This window comes from Maylandia zebra, linkage group LG7 (genome assembly GCF_041146795.1).
Source record: "Maylandia zebra isolate NMK-2024a linkage group LG7, Mzebra_GT3a, whole genome shotgun sequence".
NCBI classification, from domain to species: Eukaryota; Metazoa; Chordata; class Actinopteri; order Cichliformes; family Cichlidae; genus Maylandia; species Maylandia zebra.
The window spans coordinates 17039659-17064820 of NC_135173.1; the positions used below are offsets into that span (position 1 = coordinate 17039659).

The 25162-nt window shown below is 42.0% G+C and overlaps 1 protein-coding gene across 2 annotated transcripts in view; it reads left to right on the forward strand.

Moving 5' to 3' along the window:
* The first annotated feature begins 2472 nt into the window (after positions 1-2472).
* The window catches only part of reln (reelin), a 103750-nt gene continuing 81060 nt past the window's right edge, over positions 2473-25162 (forward strand). For both annotated transcript variants that reach the window (XM_004567725.5, XM_012923709.4), the window contains exon 1: positions 2473-3022. In XM_004567725.5, coding sequence (XP_004567782.3) covers positions 2770-3022 — 253 coding nt within the window. In that variant the 5' untranslated portion in view covers positions 2473-2769. The remainder of the gene's footprint in view (positions 3023-25162) is intronic.

Consider the following 25162-nt stretch of genomic DNA (forward strand, 5'->3'; position numbering starts at 1 on the left):
GGCTGGAACTACAGCAAAGCATCATTTTGTGCAAAATGCTACTGCAACTGCACTTAAGGAATTAAGTTCTAAAAAGAAATCCCACCAGTGACTTAATGCATTTAGTTTAATTAAAAGTGCTTCATTAAGCCAACACAGAGCTGTTGGGCAACTGCAGACTGTTTGAGAGGAACAGCATAGGACTGTGATAACCTCTGATCTCACTCTCCAGTCTCGGCAGACAGGTCCGCCGAGCTGACCTTATAAAGAATCTGGGGAGGGCACACGCTGTTTCTAAAAAGTTGCTGCCGTCCAGTAACTACCTGCACTGTCCCGATGTACTTGTTTTCCATCGCAGTTCTGCGGTGAACGTGTCAAAACAAAACATTACAGTACACCTGTTCATGGTAAAGTTGCTGCTATGCACTTTAGTCATCCTTTTAATGTGTTGTCCCAGCAGTCTGGTCACATGATTATCTTGGATCCTATATGAGGGAAATGTGTGTTTGTGTGTGACTCCACAGCACTCTAAGAGTTTTTTAATGGTTATGAGAGAGAGAGAGAGTCTCTATAATTTGCCTATGCATTAAAAAAACTCAAACACATGATCTCATATAGCATGAACTATGCTTAGTGGAGTATTGACAGAGAAAAAGTTTTTAAAAAAATGGCGAGGAGAGCACTGAATTTAACAGAGAAAGAGGGTTTTTTGTTCAAGCTTGACAGTACAGTTTGCATTAAGCTTATTTCACACCATGTCATGTTTTCCTTCATTATCAGGCTGGATGTAAGTGTAGCTGAAGCTTCTCTGGGATTTGTGGTTTTGTCTGGCACTTTTCACAAGTTATTATAAATCAGACTGACCACTATAATAGAAATCCACAAAGTGAGTGAAGCTTCCCTTTACAGTTGCATAATATTTGTCTTTTTGCCCAGCCGTCTTGGATGTCTGGACTGCAATGTGGATAAACACGCTGACTGGAGCTGGTCTGTGAGCTGCAGCTGCCCTGGCAGGTGAATAACTTTGCAAGAGCCAAATATAAGTCATTATATCAACATAGAGATAACAAGAAACTGACAGAACCACTTACTATATTTCTTTGTGTGTTTGTCTGTAAACAAGAGTACTCTTTAGTGCATTTTGATTCGTTGTGCAACTGTGTATTTGTATCTGTATATGTGCATACATATGTGTGTCTGGTGCAGCGTTTAAGCTGTGAAAGCAGCTGCCCATGCAGGACTGGTTGTGCGTTCTTGCTGTGGGTCAGTCAGGCTGTTTGGACATGAAGCTGCTGAGTGTGAGTGTGCGTGTGTCTGTGTGTACCTAGCTGGCTTGGGAGTGTTTATGTCTGCAATAGGAACTGATGCAACACAAACCCAGCAGGCAGCTAAAGAGAAACACCAGAGGAAATAATTGGTGGTAACAACAGCTTCTTTACGTCCACCCCCCCCTTTTGATAATAATTTATTTCATGTGTCTGTTTTGTCTTTGGCCGTGTGCCATGAAAGGAACTGTGCGGCCACTGAGACAATTTTATGTGTTTGTCATATATCTGGAAAATGTTTTTGTCTCCACAAGGTCTGAAGAAGGAATGCTTGTTGGGTGGTGGGGGGTGCAAAGTGTATCACTTACACACAGAGCAAGAGAGAGATGGGCAGAGAAAGAGAGTCGCATGGCTGTAATACAGGTTCTTTGTATTTACTCGCAGGTGAAAAGGGAAGATATGCATGTGCTGGACGAATACTTATCCATCAGCTGGTGGTGGAGTAATGCAGGGTGGAACGGTGGCGCGGGCTAGTCTGACAGGGGAAAAAAAGTTGGAGAATCTTGTGGAAAAGGAGATTCTCATGGAAAACCCATGAAAAAAAAGCGACAGAGGAGAAGAAGAAAAACAAATGCCGAGCACTTCTAAAGATGAGAGAAGAGACGGAGAGGTAGAGGTTTGAAAGAAGAAGGAGAGGGAGATCGAGGGGCAAAGTGGGAGAACAGCAGAAAGAGAGAAAGGGAAGGAGAGGGAGGTGAAGAGAGCTTAATAGGGAGGGAGAAAGGAGGTGTGATAGTGGGTGGGAGAGGAGGAGACAGTCTGGTGGATGGGCAAAAAGACAAAGGAAGAGAAGAGTGAAAGGGATCTGTCAGAGGGCTGCTTAGGGATGAAGAAACTAACAGATGCATAGAGATAAGGCCGCCAAGGTCTCCAGAGAGGGATACAAGAGTGCAATATGGAGTAACAGAATGGTTTAGTGAGAGGTAAAAAGGAGGAGATAAGAGAGGGGGAGAACGAGATTAAGGAAAAATTCAGAGTGATAGACTGGCGGAGAAGAGGGAGGAGAGAAGAGCTGGATGAGAGAGAGGAGGGAGGCCGTCTTGTAGAGCGCATACAGCACGCGTGGAGCTGGTGTTGGAGCGAACGAGAGACAGAGAGAGGAAGGGAGGGAGGGTGGGAGGAGAGAGGGAAACAGAGGGAGGGGGTGAGGTATTTAAACGCCGGAGCAGGACAGCACAGGCGAAGCTCTGAACTCCCCGAGAGTGGAGGTAGGACAGGGAGAGGAAAAAGAAGAGCACTTTTCCTGACGACCAAGCCCACACACTCAGACACAGAAATACTGCACATACAAGCACACACAAGACGTGCACACTCTCACCCACACACTTTTGGACTTTCGACTCATCTCTGGACTCCAAACCTGTCCTCTGGAGCTCTACCAGCGCCTCCCTTGCTCCCAGCCATCACTCTCCTTGCCACTTCACCCACCTTCACTCCCTCAGCCCCTCGCGTGGTGTGAGGGCAGATGGCCATGGCGCGGGCCTCTCTTGGGGGTGCTTTAGGCTGTGCCCTGCTTGCCCTCGTCCTGGGGAGCAGCAACATGGATTTCGGGGCTCCCCCTGCGAGCTTCTACCCCCGTTTCAACCCCTTCTTCTTCCTGTGCACCCACCACGGTGAGCTGGAGGGAGCCGGGATAGCAGAAGGTGGGGGAGAGGTGCTTCTCACCCTCCAAATTACAGGCAACCCCACCACCTACACCCCTGGACAGGAGTATCAAGGTGAGCACACCCCCTAAGGTGTCCACTTTTTAAAAAAATTCTGCATGGAAAAGAGAATGGGATGTGTTTGTTTCAGCAATGTTGATGTCAGTAAGGAATCAGTAAAATAGAAATGCTTTGAATTGATAAAATTGTGTATTTTAAAAAAAATCTCTTTTTGATGATTCATTTCTACAAAAATGCAATATGCATAATATGCACTTTGCAGTAAGACATACAACGAACTTATCGAACAAGAATTTTGCACACTGCGGGTGCAGTTAATTCCTTTTCGTGCAGGTGTTTCGTGCGGCTGTTGCGTGTGCACATGGGAGTTAACAGGTTCTGTGAGGTGGCTGTTGTTGGAAACCAGCATTTATGTAACTGTAATAAATAGTGATGCTGAGTGGGACTCCTCTGATCCCGATGCTCCATGTGTAGGTGGCTTCTCCACAGGACTAACGGCGAGATCCCTCCAACTGAATGAGAGTGAGAGAGAGTGTGAAGGCTGCGAGTGCGAATGGACAAAACGGAGCACCACAGAAAGAGATGCTCTGACTGATAGGGAGAAAAGATTAGGAAATCAGTGAATCGTGCTTCGACTAGAAGAGGAGACAGATACTTGTGTCCCCTTTCCCACACTGTTGTGCCGGCACCTGGTCCTGGAAAGCAGATCCCCTCTGACCTCCCCAAACTCTGCTCGTTCGCTCTCGCCTTACTTAACACTGGGGACGGTGACCCTAACAGGCCACCACAGACCGACTAAGGTTACATTCCCACGCAGCTATCATCTTAACAGAGAATTGATGTATGCACATTTTAATGTGTCCACCATATACGGTTTCCTAAATATACATGCATTGCGTGCACCTTGCTGATGTATTTGATTTAATTTAATACATTATTGTTGACGACGGAATCCAGTTATCTTAACTCTCAATTCAGAGTTTGTGTAACTGTATGAAGAAAGGAAAAAAAGGGCAGGAAAACAGATCAGGAAAGGATGAAGCAGTATTATTCTATGTCGGAAAAATAACAGCCCGGATCAGCCCTTCAGTCAAGCACCTTTAACTGGGGCCGGGCTTTTAGGGAGAGTGGGTGGGGAGAGATTTGAATAACTAGCTGGTGGATGGGAGGGAAAGCGCGCACAGAGAGGTTTAGATAATTAGCATTAGAAATGTGGTGGACTGGGAGGAGGGAGGGATTTAAATAGGGCCAAGACTGGGATCGGATGGAGTAGGGGGAGATTTAAATGACGATGAGAGGATTGAGCCGATAAGATACCAGCAGCAGGGCTTGCACAGAAAAATGACAGGGTTCCAAGCTGCTCACTTTTTTTCTCCCCCCCCCGCCTCTGTCCCATGTTTTGGCACATGGCAGCAGGTCATTGTTACATTTCCAGGGTTTTGACTGAGTTTGCTTGGGGATGGAAGGGAAAAATGGCAAGCGAGCAAGTGAAATGCTGCTGGCTGTGTGCATAGTTGTGCAATCGTGAGCAATCCCAGTCTCGTCTCTTTTCCACCTCTCTCATCTTTTCAAACCTTGATGGTTACAGCCAGCCTTGCATGTTCTTACCACAGCCATTGCCAGGCTCATCGTGGTAGGAATTGAGTGAATTTTGAGGGGCTACACATACACAGCAGTGAGACTGAGGACGGGCATCTGTCTGCATGCCCTGCTAAATGTGGAGTGATAGAAAAAGACAAAAAAATGACATCCTCTCGTTATATGATAGAGCAGGCAACGTGTTTTCTGGGAATAAGCTTGTGTATTTAAGTGGTTTATATTTTTCCCCTGTTTTTCTGTGCTTTTTGAACGTTAGTTTTGGATTAGATTTTGGTTTAATCTTCTAAAGCAATGTGTGATATAACTATTGAATGAAATGGGGGTGGAAAGTATTCGAGGTTCTGGCTGTATGCTTGTTGAAGAAGCTGTAGAAAAGAAAACTGAAGAAAGACTGTGAAGGAGAAGAGGTAGAGGTTAGTGGATGGAGGTAAAGTTACAGAAAAGGAAAGAGATAGATGATCTTTTATAAAAGAGACAGGAGGTGAGTGTTTCAGAAATCTAACTCAGCGTTTGGCGCAGAGCAAGAGGAAGATTCAGTGTGGCCGCACAGTAATTGAGTTTCCAACCTGACCTCACTGCCTCTTGCTTCTCTGTTGCTTTTGAGTGATAAGACCATGTGTGGGCAGTGTACTTTTGAATGTGTAGACAAGATTACGGTGTTTAGCTATCAGAATGAAATGACCAAGAGAGGCTGAGAAATGTTTGAGAGGGTGGGTGTACTGGCAGGGTCATTGTGGACAAAACAGAAATACAACACTGTTGGGACTTTCTGAACTGCTTGGAAACAAAAGGGGAGAAATGAAAAAGTCTGTTGAGATTTGTTTGCTCACATTCGGACTCTAGGGTCGCTTCTTATTCCAGACAAATGGAAGCCAAGTGTGCACATACTGCCTACGTAGAGCCTTATCTTTTAATAAAGAGACAGAAGCAAAAAAGAAAAAAAAAGTGAGGTCACACTGGGATTTAAGGCTGTCCTCTAAATAACCAAATGACCCTTTTGAACTACTCTTGATACACTCGGGAAGCAGCTCTCTTTATTTCAATGATGTTAAAACATTTTTTTCATTTGCCGCCTGGCCTCTTTTAACACTGCTCTGGGAGTCAGCGACGGTCTCTATACAGCAACCACATGTTTATAAGAAGCAACATCAGAATACAAAACCCAGAGCACGGTTTCTAAACACAGTTAATCAGAGAAAGCTGTTTTGCATTTCTGTCATTTCTCGTCACCCTGCTGTGGAAATCTTGCGTGTTCGTCTTCACAGATGAACAATAACATTAAGAAAACACGGTGACACAGCAGAGAGAAGAAAAGGAACAGGCAGATTTGATCTAAACAGAGCATTAGATTTAAATCCGGAACTGAAGGGACATCATTTCACCGGATCGTGGAGCGTTTGGGTCTTCATTAGAAAGCACAGATTGGCGAGGGGACAGAAGGGCTGTGTGGTGTCCTCTGAAAGTCAGCAGAGAACAGCCAGACAAATGGAGGTATATAGGTAGAAATGGGGCCAGTGAGATTGATTGGGGTCTTTTTCATGTCAAGGTGTTTGCACCAATTTGTTTGTGTTAATGGCCGTACACTCTTGGAAAAAACCCCCACAGTCATGTTTATCGTACCACGACTTTTCGTATGGACATCTGCGTTTTGTTTGTGCCACTTGAAAGTGTGAGTGAGTTGTCTAGAGCTTGCTTTTATATGCACAGTTCTTGATGTCATTGTGAAGCACTGAGCCACTCACGCAACCATGCAGGTTCCAAACAGCCCATACAATGGTCTTTTTCAGTGTCGCTCAGGAGGAGGAAGGGGCAAAACAAGACGGCTGCTTAGAAAAGGAGTTGTCAGTAGATGCTGAAACAGCCTTTCCTAATCTGTCTATGGTTTAGTCCGTGGACCTTTTCCATGTGCAAATGATTGAAAAAGCCAGAGAAACAATCAACATTTCAAGGAGATTTGGACGTTGCCACTAAATGACATTCTTAGTGGGAGTTTGGCGATAAATTCATCCTCACAAAATGCCATCAGCTCATGCCACGATAACCTATGAGATTAGGCTTAGTGAATTGCTCTGTCCGCTCTCCTGTCAGTCGCCAGAAACAGCTCATTGTGCCTCGCAAAGTGAAAGAGGCCATTATCTATCTGCAAAGTTGATTACTCGTCATGGTTGGGGGAGTTTTTCTGCAAGTGTGCTGTTGACTGATGTCTGTAGAACAACATGTTGAATTGAAGGTCACAAGAACAAGGCCCCAGAAGGGTTGTAGAAAAGCAAATATTATCTTGCCTACATCACATTATGCTAGTAAACCCCCAGAAAGATGTCTTGCAAACATAGGGCCCATCTTTAGACTATCCAAACAGGCACGCGCCGGCTTCAGATTGAATGGCCAAATGACATCAATCTGCTGTGACTATGGCAGCCGCTTGGATGTCATCAGCACCTTCTGCAGTACTTAACCTCTGAGGACTGTTAAGTGTCTGCTTTCTGACCTCTGACCACTTCTTGTCAGTGCTGCATTGTTTAGAGTTCTGTTCCTGGGAAGATTAGATTAGAACTTTTTTTTTCTGTCCACCTTACATTTCTGTTCCCCTTACATGTAATATTTTGTATGTGTCACTTCACAAGACTAAGAAAACTTGAAGAAACCTTGGTCAGCAAACCATTTAAAGACTGTCCTAGATTTTATGCAGTTTTGGGAACAGCGTAAACGTGAGCAAGACTGGGGAAAGAAGTGAGGGGCGAGGGGCTAATGGTTTAATAGGGCTCTCTTGTGAGCAAAAAGCAACATGCGGACAGCACAAGCACTTTCAAGTGGTCCAAACCCGTGCATTCATTAGCTTCCCGGCCCTTCAGCCTCTCTGCCTCCTGCTGCTGTGTTTGAATAGGTCACTTCAGTGGGTAGAGAGAAGTGTGTCAAGTGTATTACTGTTTGTATGGGCTTTTTTGGGTGTGTTTGGGTGTTCTGTCTTTGTGGACACTGAATGATGAACCATTTAAAAACCATTGTGCTTTCTGAGTTATGCCAGTTTCCTTTATATCAAGGAGCAGATGGGCGAGAAATGAGAATGGATATTCATTGGGAATCTTCCCTTTGTCACACATGCACGCCTGGCTGTGTGCACAGCACTCAGCTCTTGGTGGGTGATCCATCATGACATAGAGACAGGTCAGATGTTCCGCTGGCTAAACACAAATGTCCTGATCAGCGGGCTATTACAATTCTCTGTGGCGGTGTTACAAAATGACATCGCAACATAAGTTAGTATTTTCCTGCTGTCATGGGCTAAATTGCTATGCCAATATATTTCCTTATTAATGTTCTTAAGCTATTATAACATACTGTACAAACGCATGACATTGCAGAAATAATAATAAACTTGCAGCAACAAACACACTTCTCTGTTGCCGCCTTTGTTTTCTTTTTTCTCATAAAGAGTCAATGAAAGGCTGCAGCAGAGAAATTCAAGCCGTGATAGTTGAGATGGCGCAGATGCCACCTATAAGCTACATTTCTGGAAAATTGATTTACTGCATCAGAGCACAGAAAATCTCCTTAGATAGCAGTTACATTGTTAGCCGTTGCCTGGCTGGTGCCAGAATGATGCCAGCGTGGTGCCAGGTGTGGTAGAAAAACTAAAATTGAAGGCAGTGAGTGGATCCCTGCCAGGCAGAGGTGCGCGCCTGTGCCAGTCTTATCTGGCCAAGCGGCACAGAACTGCTACATCTTTTATTTTCAATTTCCTCAACGGATTCATTTTCCAGCCAAAACAAGAAAGCTCCTAACAAGCACATGTGAGTTGTGTTTTCATTAACTTTCACGAGTGGGCAGATGAGTGGCTGTAAGGATTTTCAGGATGCTAGAGTGCATGTTTGTCTGTTGGGAGGCAGAGGGGGGGCTGATTTGGAGTGTCTGTATGTTGATAATACGAGATGTGATGTGCAGAAACTAGACTCCCGTTGTCCTAACGTGTCCTCAAATAGTGCATTTCCCATGTGTCTGTTTCTGAAGTGTGTGGGTTTCTGTTTTAGAAAGCACAAATACCAGCATGTTCCACTCCTGGCACACATTTTGCAGCCAACGTAAACCACATCAATTATAGTGACATTATGAGCTTTTCCACCTTTGATGCACTTTAGCAGCATTCTTGGTGGTGACTTTCTCAGGATTTAGCAGTAAACAAAGCTAATGGAAGCCACAGTGTGGGAAGACAATGGCTGTACTTTGTGAACACGATTGCTATTTGCTTAAAAACGCATTCAGGCATGTCTAATTTGTCATTATTCTTAATGTAAGAATTAGGACAAAGGAAAAGAAAAAAGTACAAAAGACATTTTGCAGCAGAGCAGCTTCATTTTTAAAACTGCGTAAAATAGCATCCCTCTTTCTCTATTTGCACAAAAAGTTTATTTGTCCATGTTACTTGTAAACTTGATTTCTTATGTTTGCTTTGACACAAAGCGTGTCGCTTCAGCTCACAATTCTCTGCATGTGTTTGCTCTGATTTCATCTGGAAGTTTTTGGTGTCTTATGTATATAAGTCATTGTTGATTCTTTTAAAATGCTGGCATACTAGTCCTTTTCGGATATGCTGTCTTCTTTATTTTTCCTAGTTCATGTGGAGTAGAAAAGTTTGTGCACTGAGTAACATGCCAATTTTAGTTCCATAGATCTGTTTAGCAAGAGGGTTTGTGGGTTCTGACAGCACAGAGGAAGAATCAAACATGTTCAATGTTTGATTCTTAAGCAGTAAATAAAGAGCAAAATGTCTTCCAAGCATCCAAGCCACCCAAACTAGCATGCTAGACCTACATCTAAGATTTAAAGCGGATGCTCCAGCACCTTCAGTTGATAAACCTGTAGCTCTGATAGGCTGGTTACTGTCAAATTAGGGTTTTTTTTTTTTATGTCTTGGAGATATTTACTCAGTAATAAGACAAGAGTGACATCCCACAGCCTCCTAACAACTTCAACACATCCTTTCTTTCATCTCATCCCTGTGTTCATGGTGCAGATGTGAGGAAAGTTAGATACTTAAGAAACTAGCTAGCTCCACAGAAGAGGAACAAGCATAAATGGAGTACAGCTTTTTTTCTTTTTCTTTTTTTTATTAAATGTCATGTAATTTTCGAGCAGCTCTAAATATCACCAAACACACAAACTTTCTGGGCAACGTTTTTGCCAGCTAAATCAGCAGCTGTTGTACTTTCCGGGGAGATGAAAATGTGACAGTGTCAGAAATGGAGAAAGATGTAAGACAGGAGTGGAGAGATGGGAGAGAGCTTGCTTTCAGAAGTAACTGCTCAACACGTGAAATTTGATAAAGAGGAAATGTGAAGCTTCTATTTAATGTCCTCATTCATTTTCGAGGTTTTAAGTCGGATATTGGATGTGTACAGCACACGTTACTGAAGTTGTGTTCTTCCATTTTGTGAAACATCACAAACTGAAGTATAATAATTTTGTGTTATTCAAAGAAAATACCAGGCAGTTTATTGCCGGATATTCAGGTTAGTTTGCAACAGTGTTTCAGGTTTACTGTGATTCAGTATGGTTACATCAAAGGTAGCAATTATTATTATATATAATATTTAATGGGATGATGTTTATTAGTTTCACTCACCTAATTTACCTTTTATACAAACATTATACGGTCAAGGGTTTGGAAATCAGCCTTTAATCCACAAAAAAACAGTGAATATTAGAGTAGCAGGTCAGCTGATGACAGCCTGTGCACAAAGAGAAATCTACAGTAACTCACAATGCAAGTTATTATGTGACTTATTTTTATGTACTCTTTTCCCTGCACTGCTACACCCAATATGGGGGTTCTCCGATATACCAAATCCCACTTTATCCCCTGTCTACACCCATTTTGGGTACAAGTCCCATTTTGGAAACCATGCTCAAGGAATGGAAAACTACCTTTGCAAAAACACAGAACTTTGAACAATAAGTAAAGGAAAGAAATCTGGTAACATGTAGAGAGAATGTCAAAGTCTGATGAATTCATAAAAACTCTGAAGTGCGTTGGGGATTTTTGAATATAAATTTAAATCATTTTTAAAATTATTCAAGTGAGAGACTTGGGTTTTTGGGGGGGGGGTTTGCAGAAAGGGTTTCCAGCATACCCCTGCTGAGGAGAAAATTAAAGTCTTTTATTTCCATCGAGCACCTATTGTATACTGTGGAGAAAAAAAACATGGAGAAAACTTTCAGCGCAACTGTTTCAGCTGAACGTCAACCAGTCAAACTGATTGATTGACTGAAATTCCGTTCTGCCTTTAGTGGCATTGGTATTGGATGACAAAACATTTTACCCTCTTTGTATGTTTTATTTCTATTTATTCTCATTTAACTTCTTGCACAACTTCTTTGTGCAGAATGTTTTTTATTCACAGTTGTTGTTCATTTTTTAACACAAATGCCATTTGCTTTCACATGTTGTCGTCGAATGCAATTATCTCGTGTCTTAGAAGTGAAGTTCAATTGCGTAAATACTTCCTGGGGCAGCTGCATGTATCAGTTTCTATGATAAAGTATAATGAGAAACAGAGCGTCAACTCAAATAGCCAAAATACTCGAAACCCTGAGGGAGGGAGAGTATCAACCGCATTGTATTTACTGCTCAAGTTGTTTTAATAGAAAACATGAGTGACACACCCTTCTGCAGTCTATTCAAATTATTTGTATTATTTTATAATTGCACACTCCAGTTTTCCCTTTTCCTCTGCCTCTTTGATGTTCACTTTCAACTAACATGTGGTTGTAAATATATTTACAAAGTTATTTCCTTCTCAAGTCTCAGATAACAGGGCTACACGTGGCATTAAGAGTTCTCTGTGTCTATTCAAACTCCCCCTTACCACTTTGCCTCACAACAGTGTTGGTGATTCTCATCAAGGGGTACAAAGTGGCTCAAAACTGGATGAGAAAAGTGATGAATCCTTCTGTTGTTCTCTTGGGATCCTTTACCAACTGCTCTCAGTTTTGCCAATGGCCTCTTCCTTTAAGAGAAAGGAGGCTGCTGATGGAGCACTGTGCACCTCCGCCTCTTTCTTCTACTTCTCTTTTTGCTCTAGACCCTCCTCCTGGCAGCTTCATTGAGAAAACTGTAATCCCTGCTTGGGGGGCAGTGTGTCGTCTGTGCTGATAGCATTCAGAGGGACTTGTAGCGCTCCAATGGGCCCACTACAGAGGAGGCGGCTTGGTGCAACTGGCTGGGTGCTGGGCACACGCCGTGTGGCACAGGCGGATTAGTCCCAGCCCTGGCCCCTTCCCCCCCACCCATTCAGCATCAGCCTCCTTCAAACGACTATCCCACTCTGCCCAGAAAAACACAGCAGGCTGGCAGAAACAGATTACAGATCGGCACATCGAAAAGCACATATTCCGTCCTTAAAAATGCTTCCCATTTCCCCGCTGTTCCCAAATATGCAACCTCAAACCTCCAGCCTCCATTACGCCATGTGTGAGTTCTGACTCAGGAAAATTGAAACTTCCTCAGAGCTTTTTCCTGTGGACCCCAACAACAAACATCTATTTTTGCTTTTGGTGGTTCATCAGCTACATTTCTGAAATCCAAGATCACTTTTAGTCATTACTTACTCAAGAAGTCTTAAGAAAAGAATGTCTTTAAAATCTGTCCAAGTAGATAAGAAGCCCGTAAAACATGGAATATCAATGAGCCAGTGACATATTTTTTTCAAAAGATAAAACAAGGTCTCTTTTTGCCAAGGAATACCCAGTTGAGCTGTGTCGTACACCCCTGTGGATCAGGTGTTTGATTGTATCTTGCCTGTCAGGGAGAACCGGGAACTGAAATCAAGAATGATAGAGGTCTAAACTAAAGATTAAGTGAGACCTCACCTTCCAGACTTGCTGCACTCGAGGGAGACTGACAATATCCAATAAAAAGACACAGTTTCTCTCACCCTTGTATTTTTCATTTAAAAAAATAAATAAAGTGAAAGTGTGAACTCGCGGTAAACACAACTTTAGCATTCCCGAAGCCACAGCTCCTTCTCGAGATTACATTTATTTTTTTACATCGTATGTGTTCACTCAGTGGAATAATCATAATAGGTTTAACTTAAATAACGTGTTAGTTAGAATAAATCCCAGGGAAATACTTGTTTTCCTGACTCTCATTCAGTGGATCGTAGCTAGCTGGGGGTGATTTGGAGCCACAGGGAAAGAAGACATGACTCAGAAATGTGGCATAGTGTTTTTTATTTGGAGGGCCCAAAAATCAGACCAGCTGATCTCAGTGTCAGTCCACATGAGCTGGTAGTTCAGGTAATACTTTTGTATGCAAAATTCATGTAGAGCATTTTATCTAAGCTGTTTTAAGCTGCTTGAACTTGCTGTGTATCTGCAAGCCACTTTGCAGCCCACCCCTAGCAGAGCTCCTTCCTTCGTGCTGTATCTGACTTAAAAAGTGTCATTTTAATCATTCATTAGTGTTTATTAGTCCATGATCCTGTGTTCTGTTCTCGGTGTCTCTACTGCTCTCCAGCTTTCCGTGTGGAAGGGCAGGGAGGTCCAGAAACAGAGCCATACTGTCACTTTTAAATTACCGCAGACTGGAATATTAGACTTGTTTTCATAATACCGTATTTAACCGAAATACTTATGGTTGCAAACACACCAGATACCTATTGCACCAGCTTAGCACATTCCACTTTGTCTGAACACAGACATCGCATTTGTCAATGACTCAACACATTAGCTTATTTGCACGTCACTGTCACATGCAGAGCGATAGTAATTGAGTGATCCCTGTTATCAAGTGAAAGCAGAGGTCTGAGGTGGAAGTTAAGACAGAAAAGAGGTGGGGATGAGAAAGGGGAGATGGTGAGAGTATGAAAGCATTAATTTTCAGCAATAAGTGCATTCTTAGCAAGCTGTGCTGGTGTGATTAAGACTGGATGTCACAGGAAGCACTCCCCATTGATCCGCTGCCAGTAGAGACCATCTAGTCTTTCATTATGGCAACCAGCTTGTTAATTAGAAATCAATCATCCCCTCTGCTCTATGCAAGCCCCTTCCCCACCAGCGTGCCACTCTCCTTCCACCAAGCATTCATACCCAAAAGCTACAGAGGCGTGTCAGACTTTGACTGATGTCAGTACTTTTTCACTTAGCTGGCCATAATTTGTAACTTTCACGCCAAGAAAGAGCAGGGAGCTGAGAGCAAAATAGCGTGGCACTTCCTTTCCAGCTGCCAGGAAGTCTTTGAGTTCTTGAAAGACTTTGACAATTGGAATTCATATTCGCCAGATGAATAACAGCTATCATGTTGTCTTTTGGCTGTGTGCACTTGTATATTTTCAGGAAGAGACCTGTAGGTTCAGAGGACACTTTTTGATGACTGTTAAAGTCATTATAAATCTGATGAACTGTTTTAACTGTTTTGATCCATAAAAAAAATCACGGATAAGCCGACGTGTTGACGAAGCATATGGTTATGTAATGTACTGCTGTTCTGAATAAAAGAAGCATAATCTACAAAATAACTCACAGTTAAAAAATAAACACGATCTCCCAAGTATATACATAGAACAAGTGTTATTAATAGAGGAAAATGTTGTGTAAGCAGAAAGGCGTAGGAAAAGTGGGTGTGGAAAAGACGCTAAGATGTAGTGACAGAGCTGGGATGAAAAGTGAACCTCTGTGAAATGACAGTTCCATTATTCATATTAGCGCTATTAAATCTGTGATAGTAGGAATATGGTCGGGACTGCTGTTAGCCGAGAATACACTAAGCATGTGTGTGAGTTACTCCTGTGTGCACATATCGGAGCACAGATGTATACATACTGTTTTTGAGCTCCTGTGTGCACATGCATCCAGTAGTAGTACAGTAGCAGTAGTAGCAGAACAGCTGTGTTTTCAGAAAGCCATGTCCAGATGTTCCTGGGCAGTAGGCATTAAAAGCTAGGTTAGTGTATTACAGGCACAGGTGGGAAAAAAAGAGCCATTGTAGACGAATTCTGTGCATCAGATTAAAAACATAAAAATACATAATTTTTTATCCTGGCCTTGGTTAATAAAATATCCCATTGTTACTTTCCATCACTCTGTGTCAAGAGCTTTCCCTAGAAGACATAACTGTATTGTGTAAAAACTCTGAGTTTTAAAAGCCATGAATTTTGCATGGACAGAGAGCTGACCTGCTTTTTGGAAGTCATAACAGCTGAAGTTCAACATGAAGTGGGCACATTGTGGTTTTTTTCTGTTGATGAGGCTCAAACTGTTCAAAAGTCCACGTTCATAGCCTGATTAAAAACTGCAGTTTGATGTGTCAGCCCATGAGGATGGCTAAGACGAGGGCAGGTGCACCTGGTGTTACTTATTCTCTTTCATCTCATAAGCCTTAGTGAGTCTGGAATATGTAATGTTGGAAATATGAGGATGTAAATTCAGGGAAACACTAAACAGCAGGATTTTATTTAAAAAGATTTTTTTTTTCACAAACAATATGAAAATATTCACTTTTTAGGCTATTTCATCTCAGTTGGAAATAATTCAATATAAGCAGTGTGATTTCATTTTAATAAAACATGACGGCTCCAAGACACTGGCGTTTATAAGGTTTTGTCTATTTGTCTCCTTGAAAGTGAAGTGAAGTCTGTGTTGTGTGTCTCCAACAGCACACTATCTCTCAAATAAAACTTTTCACTACCTGACTCTTTGCGTACATCCCAAAAGGTTGATTCTGTTCATCTGGATGTAGCGTTTTCTTCAGTCTCAGCCGACTACAGGTTTCAACAACCTTATAAACAGTACATTTGTACAATGACTGAAACCAGCCCACTGAAGGAACAATGGGCTGTGAGGTCAGTTCCTTGATCATTAATATGCAAATTCTCATGACCATTGATCAACAACCACTGATCAAAGACCACTGATCAATGGCCATGAGTACCATTCACAGAGAGTTGGGGAATGGCTGCAATCACAGCATTGTAAGATTGCAAAATATGTTCCCATTAGGCCCCCTCCTCGATTCAGAGATGGTCTTTCCCTTTTCACGTAAATGGCCTCCTTGACTCCTCGCTCAAACCAGCGTTCCTCCCTGTCCAGGATGTGTCCACTGGCCTGTAGGTGTAAATAGACTGCAGAGTCCTGGCCTGACGAGGTGGCTCTTCTGTGTTGTGCCATCCACTTTGCCAGAGGTTGTTTGGTTTCCCCGATGTATAAATCAGACCCGATCCTTGGGGTGGGCTAATTTTTGGCGCAACGTGTTTTGGGGTTTAGAAGCCACATAGACTCTGTGTTTAGAAAAAATGTGTCTCAACTGTTCCAATAGTCCTGACACATACATTGTTTATAGCGCTATCTGTACTGAACCCAGGAAATTATTACCCAGGAAAGTATTTTTTTTCTTTCTCTTCATTTGTAATTGATTCCACTTAATGATGAAGATTGAGATACTGATTTCCAAATCTAAGCATCTTCACACCAAAGAGTGCAAAACACACATACATTACAAATTCTGTTGTCTTACTTTGGATTTACCACCTTGTCACTTATATTGATGCATTGATGCAAGACAGAAGTGTTTTGGATATGCAGGCCTGTAGGAAATTTTAGAGCCTTTGAAATGCTTTAACTTTCATTTGATGTGAGGTTTGGTGTTTGGTGTTTCAACCATTGGTTGGTTGATTGACTGGACAGAGTACAAAGTTTGTGCTTCATAATTTTTACTTTTTTTTCCTGGCATGTCAAAAAAAGTTGTAGTTTGGTAGGCCAAACAAAACAGATAAATGTTTCAGTCATTAGTTTTAGTCTCTGTCATTTTAAATGCCCATCTAAATCCCTGCTCTACGTTGGGCTAAAGTCTCAAGGCCTTGCTTTGACAGATGCCTTCCTGGCACAGATGACTCAGTTGTGAAACAGTTTAGTTTACACTCCTTGTGGGAGATAAACCAGTTGTGGAAATATGATAAACAACTTTTAACCCTTGTGTGGTGTTCATATCTTTATTACTCAGCCAGTGTTCATTGGTCTGGTGGACCCGCTAGAGTTTTGGCTTTCCAAATTAACACTATCAAACAATTTTATGTTAAATTACTCAACAGATGTTTACTTCATCCCAATTACAAACCATATGAACAGCAAACATGGTTAATTTTTTCCCTTTACCTTTGTTAGATCACATTTATGAATTAATGTGCTTCTCTTTTTTCTTTTTTTTCTTTTTTATAAAATGTTATAAAAAGCCCCTCTCTCTTCCAAAATCAATTGGATGGCCCTCGCCATCTTTTGCCATCTTGTTCAGTTGTGATAAAGAACCACACTGGCAAAGTCTTATTTATAATATTTATGCCCCTAATTTGCCAGTGTGGGACAGGGTATGAGAAAATAAAATTTGGATCCCTCAAGAAAGAGGGTAAAATGTGTGAGGTGTAAGAGCAGACGGTGTTGATAGTTGAATTTTCAACAATGTTGCAACTTTGTGCGGGAGCAGGAGGGGAAGAAAACACTATCAGCAGCACCAGAAAGGAGGAAGACAGAGTGTGGGAACACAGGACCTACACTTTCAACACTTTTATTAGACCTGGGTCCAGTGGACCCGAACACCTTGTATGTAATGTAAATGTGTGGGGGGAGGTACAGTATGAGGCCATTGAAAATTTGTTCGGATTTATGTTCTTCACAGAAAATAAGCCAAAGCCAATGAATTTCAGGTTGAAAAAATAATTAATTGTTTAATTTTTCTTTTGAAAAAAACTGAAAACGGGTCTCACAGACCCGAACACCATACAAGGGTTAAACAAAGCAACCTGGTGTCCCTGACTGGGACATCAAAACTGTCATTGACGTTATGCCTAACAGTTCACAGCTTGGCCCTCATTGTCTCCTTCCTTTTTTCCTATAGGGTAGCTCCCAGTGGAGCAGGTGAGATGGAAAGGGAGTTATGCAACAGTGCTGTGCATGTCCAGTGTCTGGATTTGGTCTGTGTTTTTGTCTGTGGTTACTATTTGTTTGTGTGTTGCTGTGAAAGCAGATTACTGTACGATCAGGTGTCTTTTTGATGAGTTTAGAGTCAAGTTTGGATTATATTGCAGTACAGATTTGTCAGTGTGTGTTGTGTGTCTCAGCAATATGCAAGAAGTTGTGGTTTGGGTTTTACCCAACTTTTCAGGCTAACTCAGCTTTTAATGTTTTCCTGCATTCCTTGGATTTTCTCTCTGGAAGGCATATGCAGTCGCAGCTTCCCTCTGTAACATTTTACCAACATTAATGTGATTATATTTTGTCAGTTTCATGATTAGCATTTTGATCACCTTGGCTTTTCATGTCACGTTTGCATGTTCAGGATGGCTTTGACAAGTGACGGAAGACGCTTTGCTTGTCAGGCCTGGATAGCTGAAGCTTTTTTCTGTCTACAGAACACATGGTGTTGATCATAAGGACAGCTCACTCTCCAGTCCTGGCAGCCACCACGCGACAGAGGGAAAGAATCATGGTGTTCTTGAACCCGATTACAATATAACCCTTTATAGCAACCACCAATTATGCATCTGACGCTGAACAACATTCCCTTCATGGCGAATGTTTTGGATTTTGTTTTAGCAGTTATATTTATATAACACTTGCCTGCTGCTTTAGGTTACAGTTGTATTAGGCTATTTCTTGCATTTTTTTCCCCTTGTACATACAATCACTTTCTTATCTCATGCTTCTCATCATATGAAAATTTCTTAACAAGATGAAGACCAGGTAACAGAAGTGCAACCTATCAAAACCAATTATGAGTCTCAAAGCAGAGCTGGGTAATGATACGGGATCTGCGTGCAGTTTGAGGCCTCTGTACAATGAAATAATGAATAATGTTAAAAGCTCAGAGAGATGATGTGCTATCAAAGCTAATCTCAGGTAAAGAGAACAGCCTTTGCGTTGTCTAAGCTATGAAGTCTCTTCTGTCATGACTTATTTTGCCTCGCTGACTGGTGGACATGCCTTCCCACTGGGGTTGTGTATTCCTTCTAAGTCCAGTGTAAGCATTTTAGCACCACGAATAAAAAGGACATAAAACACTTACAGATGGTGGAAGTGGTACTTAACAAAGGAAAAGCCCCTAAAGTAGAAACATAAATATTACAATGTGAAAACCTTCGATTATTGTAAAATAATTTACCGAGGATCCTTTTGGTGGATCCCGTACACACCTGCTCATGTTTTCACAGTGAACATTGTATGCATTGTATGAGAGCTGCACAATGAAGTGTGATTGTGAGGCAGATTATGTGTGAGGAACAGGATGCTTGTGACAGAACTGCCTCTTCGCTCCTGTTTTTTCTCCACGGCTGTTGCAGGGGTGAAGCCAAGTTAGGCGGGCAGTAAAGGCTTCAGCTCCCCTCTTTGGTAAACAGAGTAGAACCTCAATAGAAGAAACTGGATCGAGAACAGAAATTGGCTGTTATCTCTGGCAGTGATCATGAAAGGACACGTATCCTGCTCCCAAGAGGAAAAACTGCTTTCTCTGAGCCTTTTTTCAGAAAAGGTTATACATGTTGTAGTTAAGCAGACCTGTAGAAGCTCTGTGGCTGATAGGTTGTCTGTGATCTAGTGTTTCACAGCAGCAGATGGCGGTGCCAGCAGGCCAGGGTGGTGCCAGAAGGTTACGCAATGGAATGATGCCTCTAAAACCTGACTCGAACGCCACATGACACATATATGTGCAGAAACACACTTCCCACACAATCTTCTGAAGCTGTAAGGAGAGACTTAGACTTGGGTAATTCAGATGGCCACGAACACGCTGTCCATTTAAAGCTCCAATCTTTGCTTTCTTCATTGTCATTGGTAACAGCAACCTATCCTTCATGGTGTCACGGTCAGGTGACTGACAGTTTGAACCATTTCAGGAAGCTCAGAGTGAAGTGGCACCCCGACACTGGCATGGCCATGGAAACAGATGGAACTATAGCTTCCCTGTGATCTGGCCTCCATTTCCTGGTCCTCTCTGGGGCACGTGTGTGTCTGCCAGTGGGATATGGGTCAGATGGTCGGCTATCTTTATCCAGATCGTTGCCAGGAAAACCTCCATCCATTTGGAAACAAAAAGGGCATCCTCCTGGGATGGAGGGAATTTCATTGATAATATATTCTCTTGCACTGTCTGTACTCTGATGTCTTGCTAAAATGACTTTTTCAGACTCTTGCTTCTTTAAGCTGTACTTTCAGCCCCTGGCATAAAAGGGAGCAGCTGTATCAGATTTTGTCAGAACCTCCTTCTAAAGTCATTTCTTTCCATTTTAGGTATTTTCAATAGGTTTATTTGAGACTTGTGCAAGTGAAGTGAAATTGGGTGAGGCTAAAGACTGGTGGGTGTGTCTGTACACAAAGAGCAGAAAGGAGCTGTTCAGGCCATGCCAACCACATAGCCACTTCAATGCAAACACACTTGTCCGTGATGTAAGTCAGGTCTTCTTTGAGACCTCCAGGACTTCCTGTCCAGCTCTAGTTTAATCCCTTCCCATACTTTTTTTTCTTTATTTCTAAGAATGAGCTCATGCCACATGTTGCCAAGTACAGTACCGATTATGCTTTGCTGCACCATAAGGAGACATTACCATGGCTTTTAAAATGCCACTGGGTGCTATTTTTCTGGACCCTGTTGTAATTGCTGACCCAGCATACAGTGATCCATTCACATTAGTTTGGAATTTCCAACATGAGCATTTGGTTTGTGTTTGACAGCTTAATACACCCATTTTTTTTCTCAAGGAATTGGCCAAACCTTCTATCATTCATGGCTCTCCTCTCACTGTTTGTACTATATATAGGGGGGAAAAAACCAGGTTCTTTGTCTAGCACCGTTACAGTCATGTCTAAAGGCAATAGCACACCTCTGGGACTAGTGTAAAACCATACTGTAGTATCTTGTAAAATTTAAATACCTATTCACTGTCTTCTTCCAGTGCCTTGTTGTTCCCACGTTGAGAATGCTTTTATAGGATTCAGGAGAGCGTAATGCACTCAGGCGATATGATAATGCAGCCCTGTTGTTCTTGGTTAGCAGCTGGCTACAAGAACTCATCGAGAATCCTAGGTGAAAAATTAATCATACAAATTCAAACCAAGATTTGCTCAGACAGAACAAGTAGTGTAGTGTTTAGCACATGCATACATTTAAATGAAAAGTAGGCTTTTCTTTTATTTACTCGCAGTTTTTCGTGAACATATTTTTGCAGAGTAGACTGTCACAGAAGATTAGTTTAACATTACCAGTTAGTCATCATTCTCTCTCTCTCTGTGTGTGTGTGTGTGTGTGTGTGTGTGTGTGTGTGTGTGTGTGTGTGTGTGTGTGTGTGTGTGTGTGTGTGTGTGTGTGTGTGTGTGTGTGTGCCTACTTGATCTCTGAGAGACTTGTCAGCAAAGGATGTGTATTTTGTTGCGTTGTGTGGTGCTCTGATACTTCGTGCCCTAACATTACTCCTGGTGGATCCCAGGAAGTGAAGAAAGCCCTGGGCCCATCAATAGTTGAGCGGTAGCACGGTTGTGTGTGTCTATAATGAGGCATACCACATCGCACCATCAATATTACATACTGGCTTAGGGCCAAGAGATGTGCTCTGTGGTGTGTTCCAGTATAAAATATGAGAATCTGTATGTGGGTATGAGTGCTATGCATACAGTGTAATGAGGATTTTGCAAAATCTAAGTCAAGAGCACTTGCAGGCATGACACTTGGACCTAGCGTGTGCCTCTTGAAATTTGAAACATGAAGGTTCACCAACGTATGCAGGCCTTGTTAATGTTTAGTAGCTCATTTGTCTGTAGAAACCTTCTTCTTCCTTCCTAAACACAACAAGAATCACATAACCAAAATTTAATTAAGAACAGAAGCACTAAAAAACAAGTAGTGGCCGGCCCACATGCTGTAAAATACCAACTTGTTGTAAAGCATTAAATAGCAAAGGTTTAGCGGAAGAAAACATTAAGGCAGGGTTTTCCTGTATCCTGCACGGGATTGAGCGAGGACATGCACACAGCAGAAACTGCTCAGACACATGCTAAAGCATGCTAAAGATCTACTGACCTATCCCCATTTACTAAGCTAGCAGTCAAAATTGATACAGCAAATACAGAGTTAACACACAGGTATTGTTCTTTTTTTTAAGTGTGCACTTGACATGTAAACCAAAGATTAGTCCTTACTACAGGAAAAAGCCTAAAGTTCAATATAGAAGTTTGCATGAACAGCACTAGCCTGACACTCGGTTTGTTCATATGTGAGGAAACAATGCACATGGAAAAATACATACCCAAAAACACAGAACCTGCCTACGTGTTGAATGAGACTGTTGGTATTAATTTCACCTCTTTTGCCCGCCTCATGGCTTCTCATCCCCCTCGGCCAAGTGAACATTGCTCAGAAATGAAGTATGGACAAGAATGTTAAGGCTACCATCAAAGGCCTCCCTTTAGATCTGTGTGCGTGTCTGTGTGTGTGCTCGTGAGTGAAGCAGCCCCACAGGTGATTGGATCTGATCTGATCTGATCTGATTGGCTCATCTGTCTGATGCATTCCACAGGCGAGTGAGAGAAGGTTGTTAGAGGCCTTTCTAAATAATTTAGATCCTGGATTTGTATTGATCAGGTAGTGCTGCTCTCCACGGGCCACTCCAGTACCCCTTCTTTCTCCATCCTTCTTCACCCCTGTTCTTGTTTTTCCTCCTCTCCACTCTTTCTCCCCCACCCCATGCTCTACATCAAACAGAGGTACACTGCTGCGAGGGAGCAGAAAATGCATGAGAAAGGAGTTGATGGGGAAAGTGCAGGGAAGAGGATTTTTCTTTTACAGCGATTCCTCAATGGGAGTGAAGCTGTAGGAAAGGTGTAAAGCGCGGCTAAAGAGAGAAACGGCACAATGAAGGCAGGGGGAAAAAAGTCTTTTGTTTGCTGTATTTGTGCAGCACATGTAAAGTTGTCTGTGGAGAGTAATGGAGTGTGCGTAACCTTGGTGATGCAGGTCAATGGAAGTGCAGAAATGAGCGTTTTGTGCGTACTGAGCCTGGTCCAACTTAGTCCATTAAACTCAGTCATTACTCCATTAAATACTGCTTCATGCCATGGCCTTGGATCAATACTGCATAATGTAAAGACTGATAACATGTCTTAACCACACAGTGGAACGGATTTGTTGAATGGGTAATGTATTCGTGGAGGGATAGAAAAATAGCACAAATGAGGAGGACATTTATGCATAGTATGAACATGATAACTGCTTTTTGCTTTCTTTCTTTCTGTTTTTTTAATAAGAAAGACCTTTTCTTTGCATTCTGCAGATAGGGATGTGTTAGAGGTGCACTGAGCAACATGGAGCGAATATGATAATGCTTCTGTTGCCAAGCAAAATATGTATCTTTCTCAAAATACAGCTTCGTGTACACGCTGTACATGCTGATAGAATTTGGCAGTGCTCAGAGCAGACAAGCAAAAGGAAATTACTTGTTGCTCACAGAGTGTTATTAGAGCCAGCTATTTTTTTTTCTTTTTGTGGACAACCAAGCATTTCTAATATTAAATTTTAAAAAAAGCAATCGTCTATATTTTAAGTGTAAGGCTTTTTATATTGACCAGGAGGGACTGCAGACAGCTCTCCCTTTTGACTGGTTAATATTTGCGACCATGATAACATTTATTTCTGACATATAAAACAAACAAACCAGTATCTACACATACACATTCATGCAGATATGTGGTCAAGACAAATAAACAAAATCTCGATACCATGAAAAAACCACTCAGTCATCAAGTGTGAAATAGAAATAAAGCGTAACTGGTGTTTTTATATCTTGTTTACACTGTGCTGTAGAAGTTTGCAAAGTGGAGTGGATGACAGGGACTATAAAAAAATTACTCTTCCATACACAATTAATAATATGAACTGCTATGTAGGAAGTGTCAATAACGCAATCATTTTGAGCGCGTTCTCATCCCAGGGCATCACAGTCTTTCCATCAGATGCGGCTGGGGTTGCAGAGCTGTGCAGTCCGATGGCTTCAGCGGACGCTGAGACGTAATTTTCCTTCTTTATAGGGCGGTAAAATCCTCATTTGGAGGTTGGTGAATTGGCAGTGAATTAAATCACTGGAGACGGTGGTTTGTGTCTGGTTTGTGAGCTGTCTGTTTTGCACTTTGTTTTTTCCTCCACTCTCTAATTAGTTTTGTTTTCAGTCTATCGCTCTTTTTATTTTTTTAACTTTTGCTTTTACTCTCTGATTAGGTTTAGACAGCAAAAAGTATTTGGTTATGTTTAGGCACCAAGAGTTAGATAACAAGAACAACAAACCTTTTATTAAGTTCCAAATTACAAAACCATAGAGAAACAAACAGAAGTCCAAAAGTAATAATTGGGGCTGGGATTAGAGAGAGCCTCTGGAAAATATGTTACTTCAAAAAGGGACAAAAGGTAAGACACAACTGTGTATATACATGGAGGACTGAGACAGGTGGAGAGCGAGACACAGCTGAAAACAAATGGGGGGGGGGGAAAGACAGGAAGTGGAACTAACACAGGACATGAAGGATAACTAACCGTCAAAGTAAAACAGGAAGTAATCCAGAGACGAGACGCTACACACAGAGATAAGACTGACACTAGATCTTAATAACAGCCACAGAAACAGTAACAGAAAGATGAGACAGAAGGAACAGAGAAAGAAAAGCTGAGGCGACTAAAATAACTACAACGAATAAAAAACAGAACATGAACCAAAACACGCTGTCTACAGTAACAAGAACAAAGACTCACTGTATGCTGGAATAATAAAGAAATCAAAACAGGAAACAAAAACTCAAGTTAACGATAATTAAAAACCTCAAGCACTAGAAAAACAAACTAAATTTAAAAAAGTGTAAAGCGACTCAAAAAGCAGACCAAGGGGACCATGACAAAATACTTAGTTACCTGCATGGTTTGCTTTAAAATAGGCCTTTCATAACATTAACCCTTTCAACCCAAATTAGGCTCACTCATTACATTTAAATTGCGACAAGTTGAGAAACAGTGTGTCACAGAACTGGAACTAAAAGCCTATCTGTGAGGAGATGCCAGCAGCTGGAAAAAAAAGTGGAAGTCCTTGAAATGAGCTTTAGATCCTGTTACTTGAGTGGATGTTTCTCAGAGAAATCATCAGAGCAACATAAAAAAGTACAAAACCGACTGTTTTATACTGTAATGGAGCAGAGAGAAGTTGTATGTACAGTGTGTATACTATTAGTAAACCCTGTATATACTCCTTGTGGAGTGCTGGATCCCTGTGCAAAAGTTACGACAGAAAAACAAAGGAGGAAACATCCGGATACAGTAAGGAGTGTTGAATTATTGAGGGTTTGATATGGAGGAGAGAAAGGGAGGGAAGAGATGGACTGAACTCTGCTCCTAAGACAGGGTGTAACACGTCCGACATACACAGACATGCGGCGAACACACACATTCAGAGACACACGCACAAGCGTCTTGTGCGAGGACATGTTAATGGAGTCGCCCAGTCAGACAGCCAGGCAGGCAGACGGGGCCACACAGGAGTCAGCTCTGCCCAGAATTCCACAGTGTAACGCACCAAACCCAGAAGA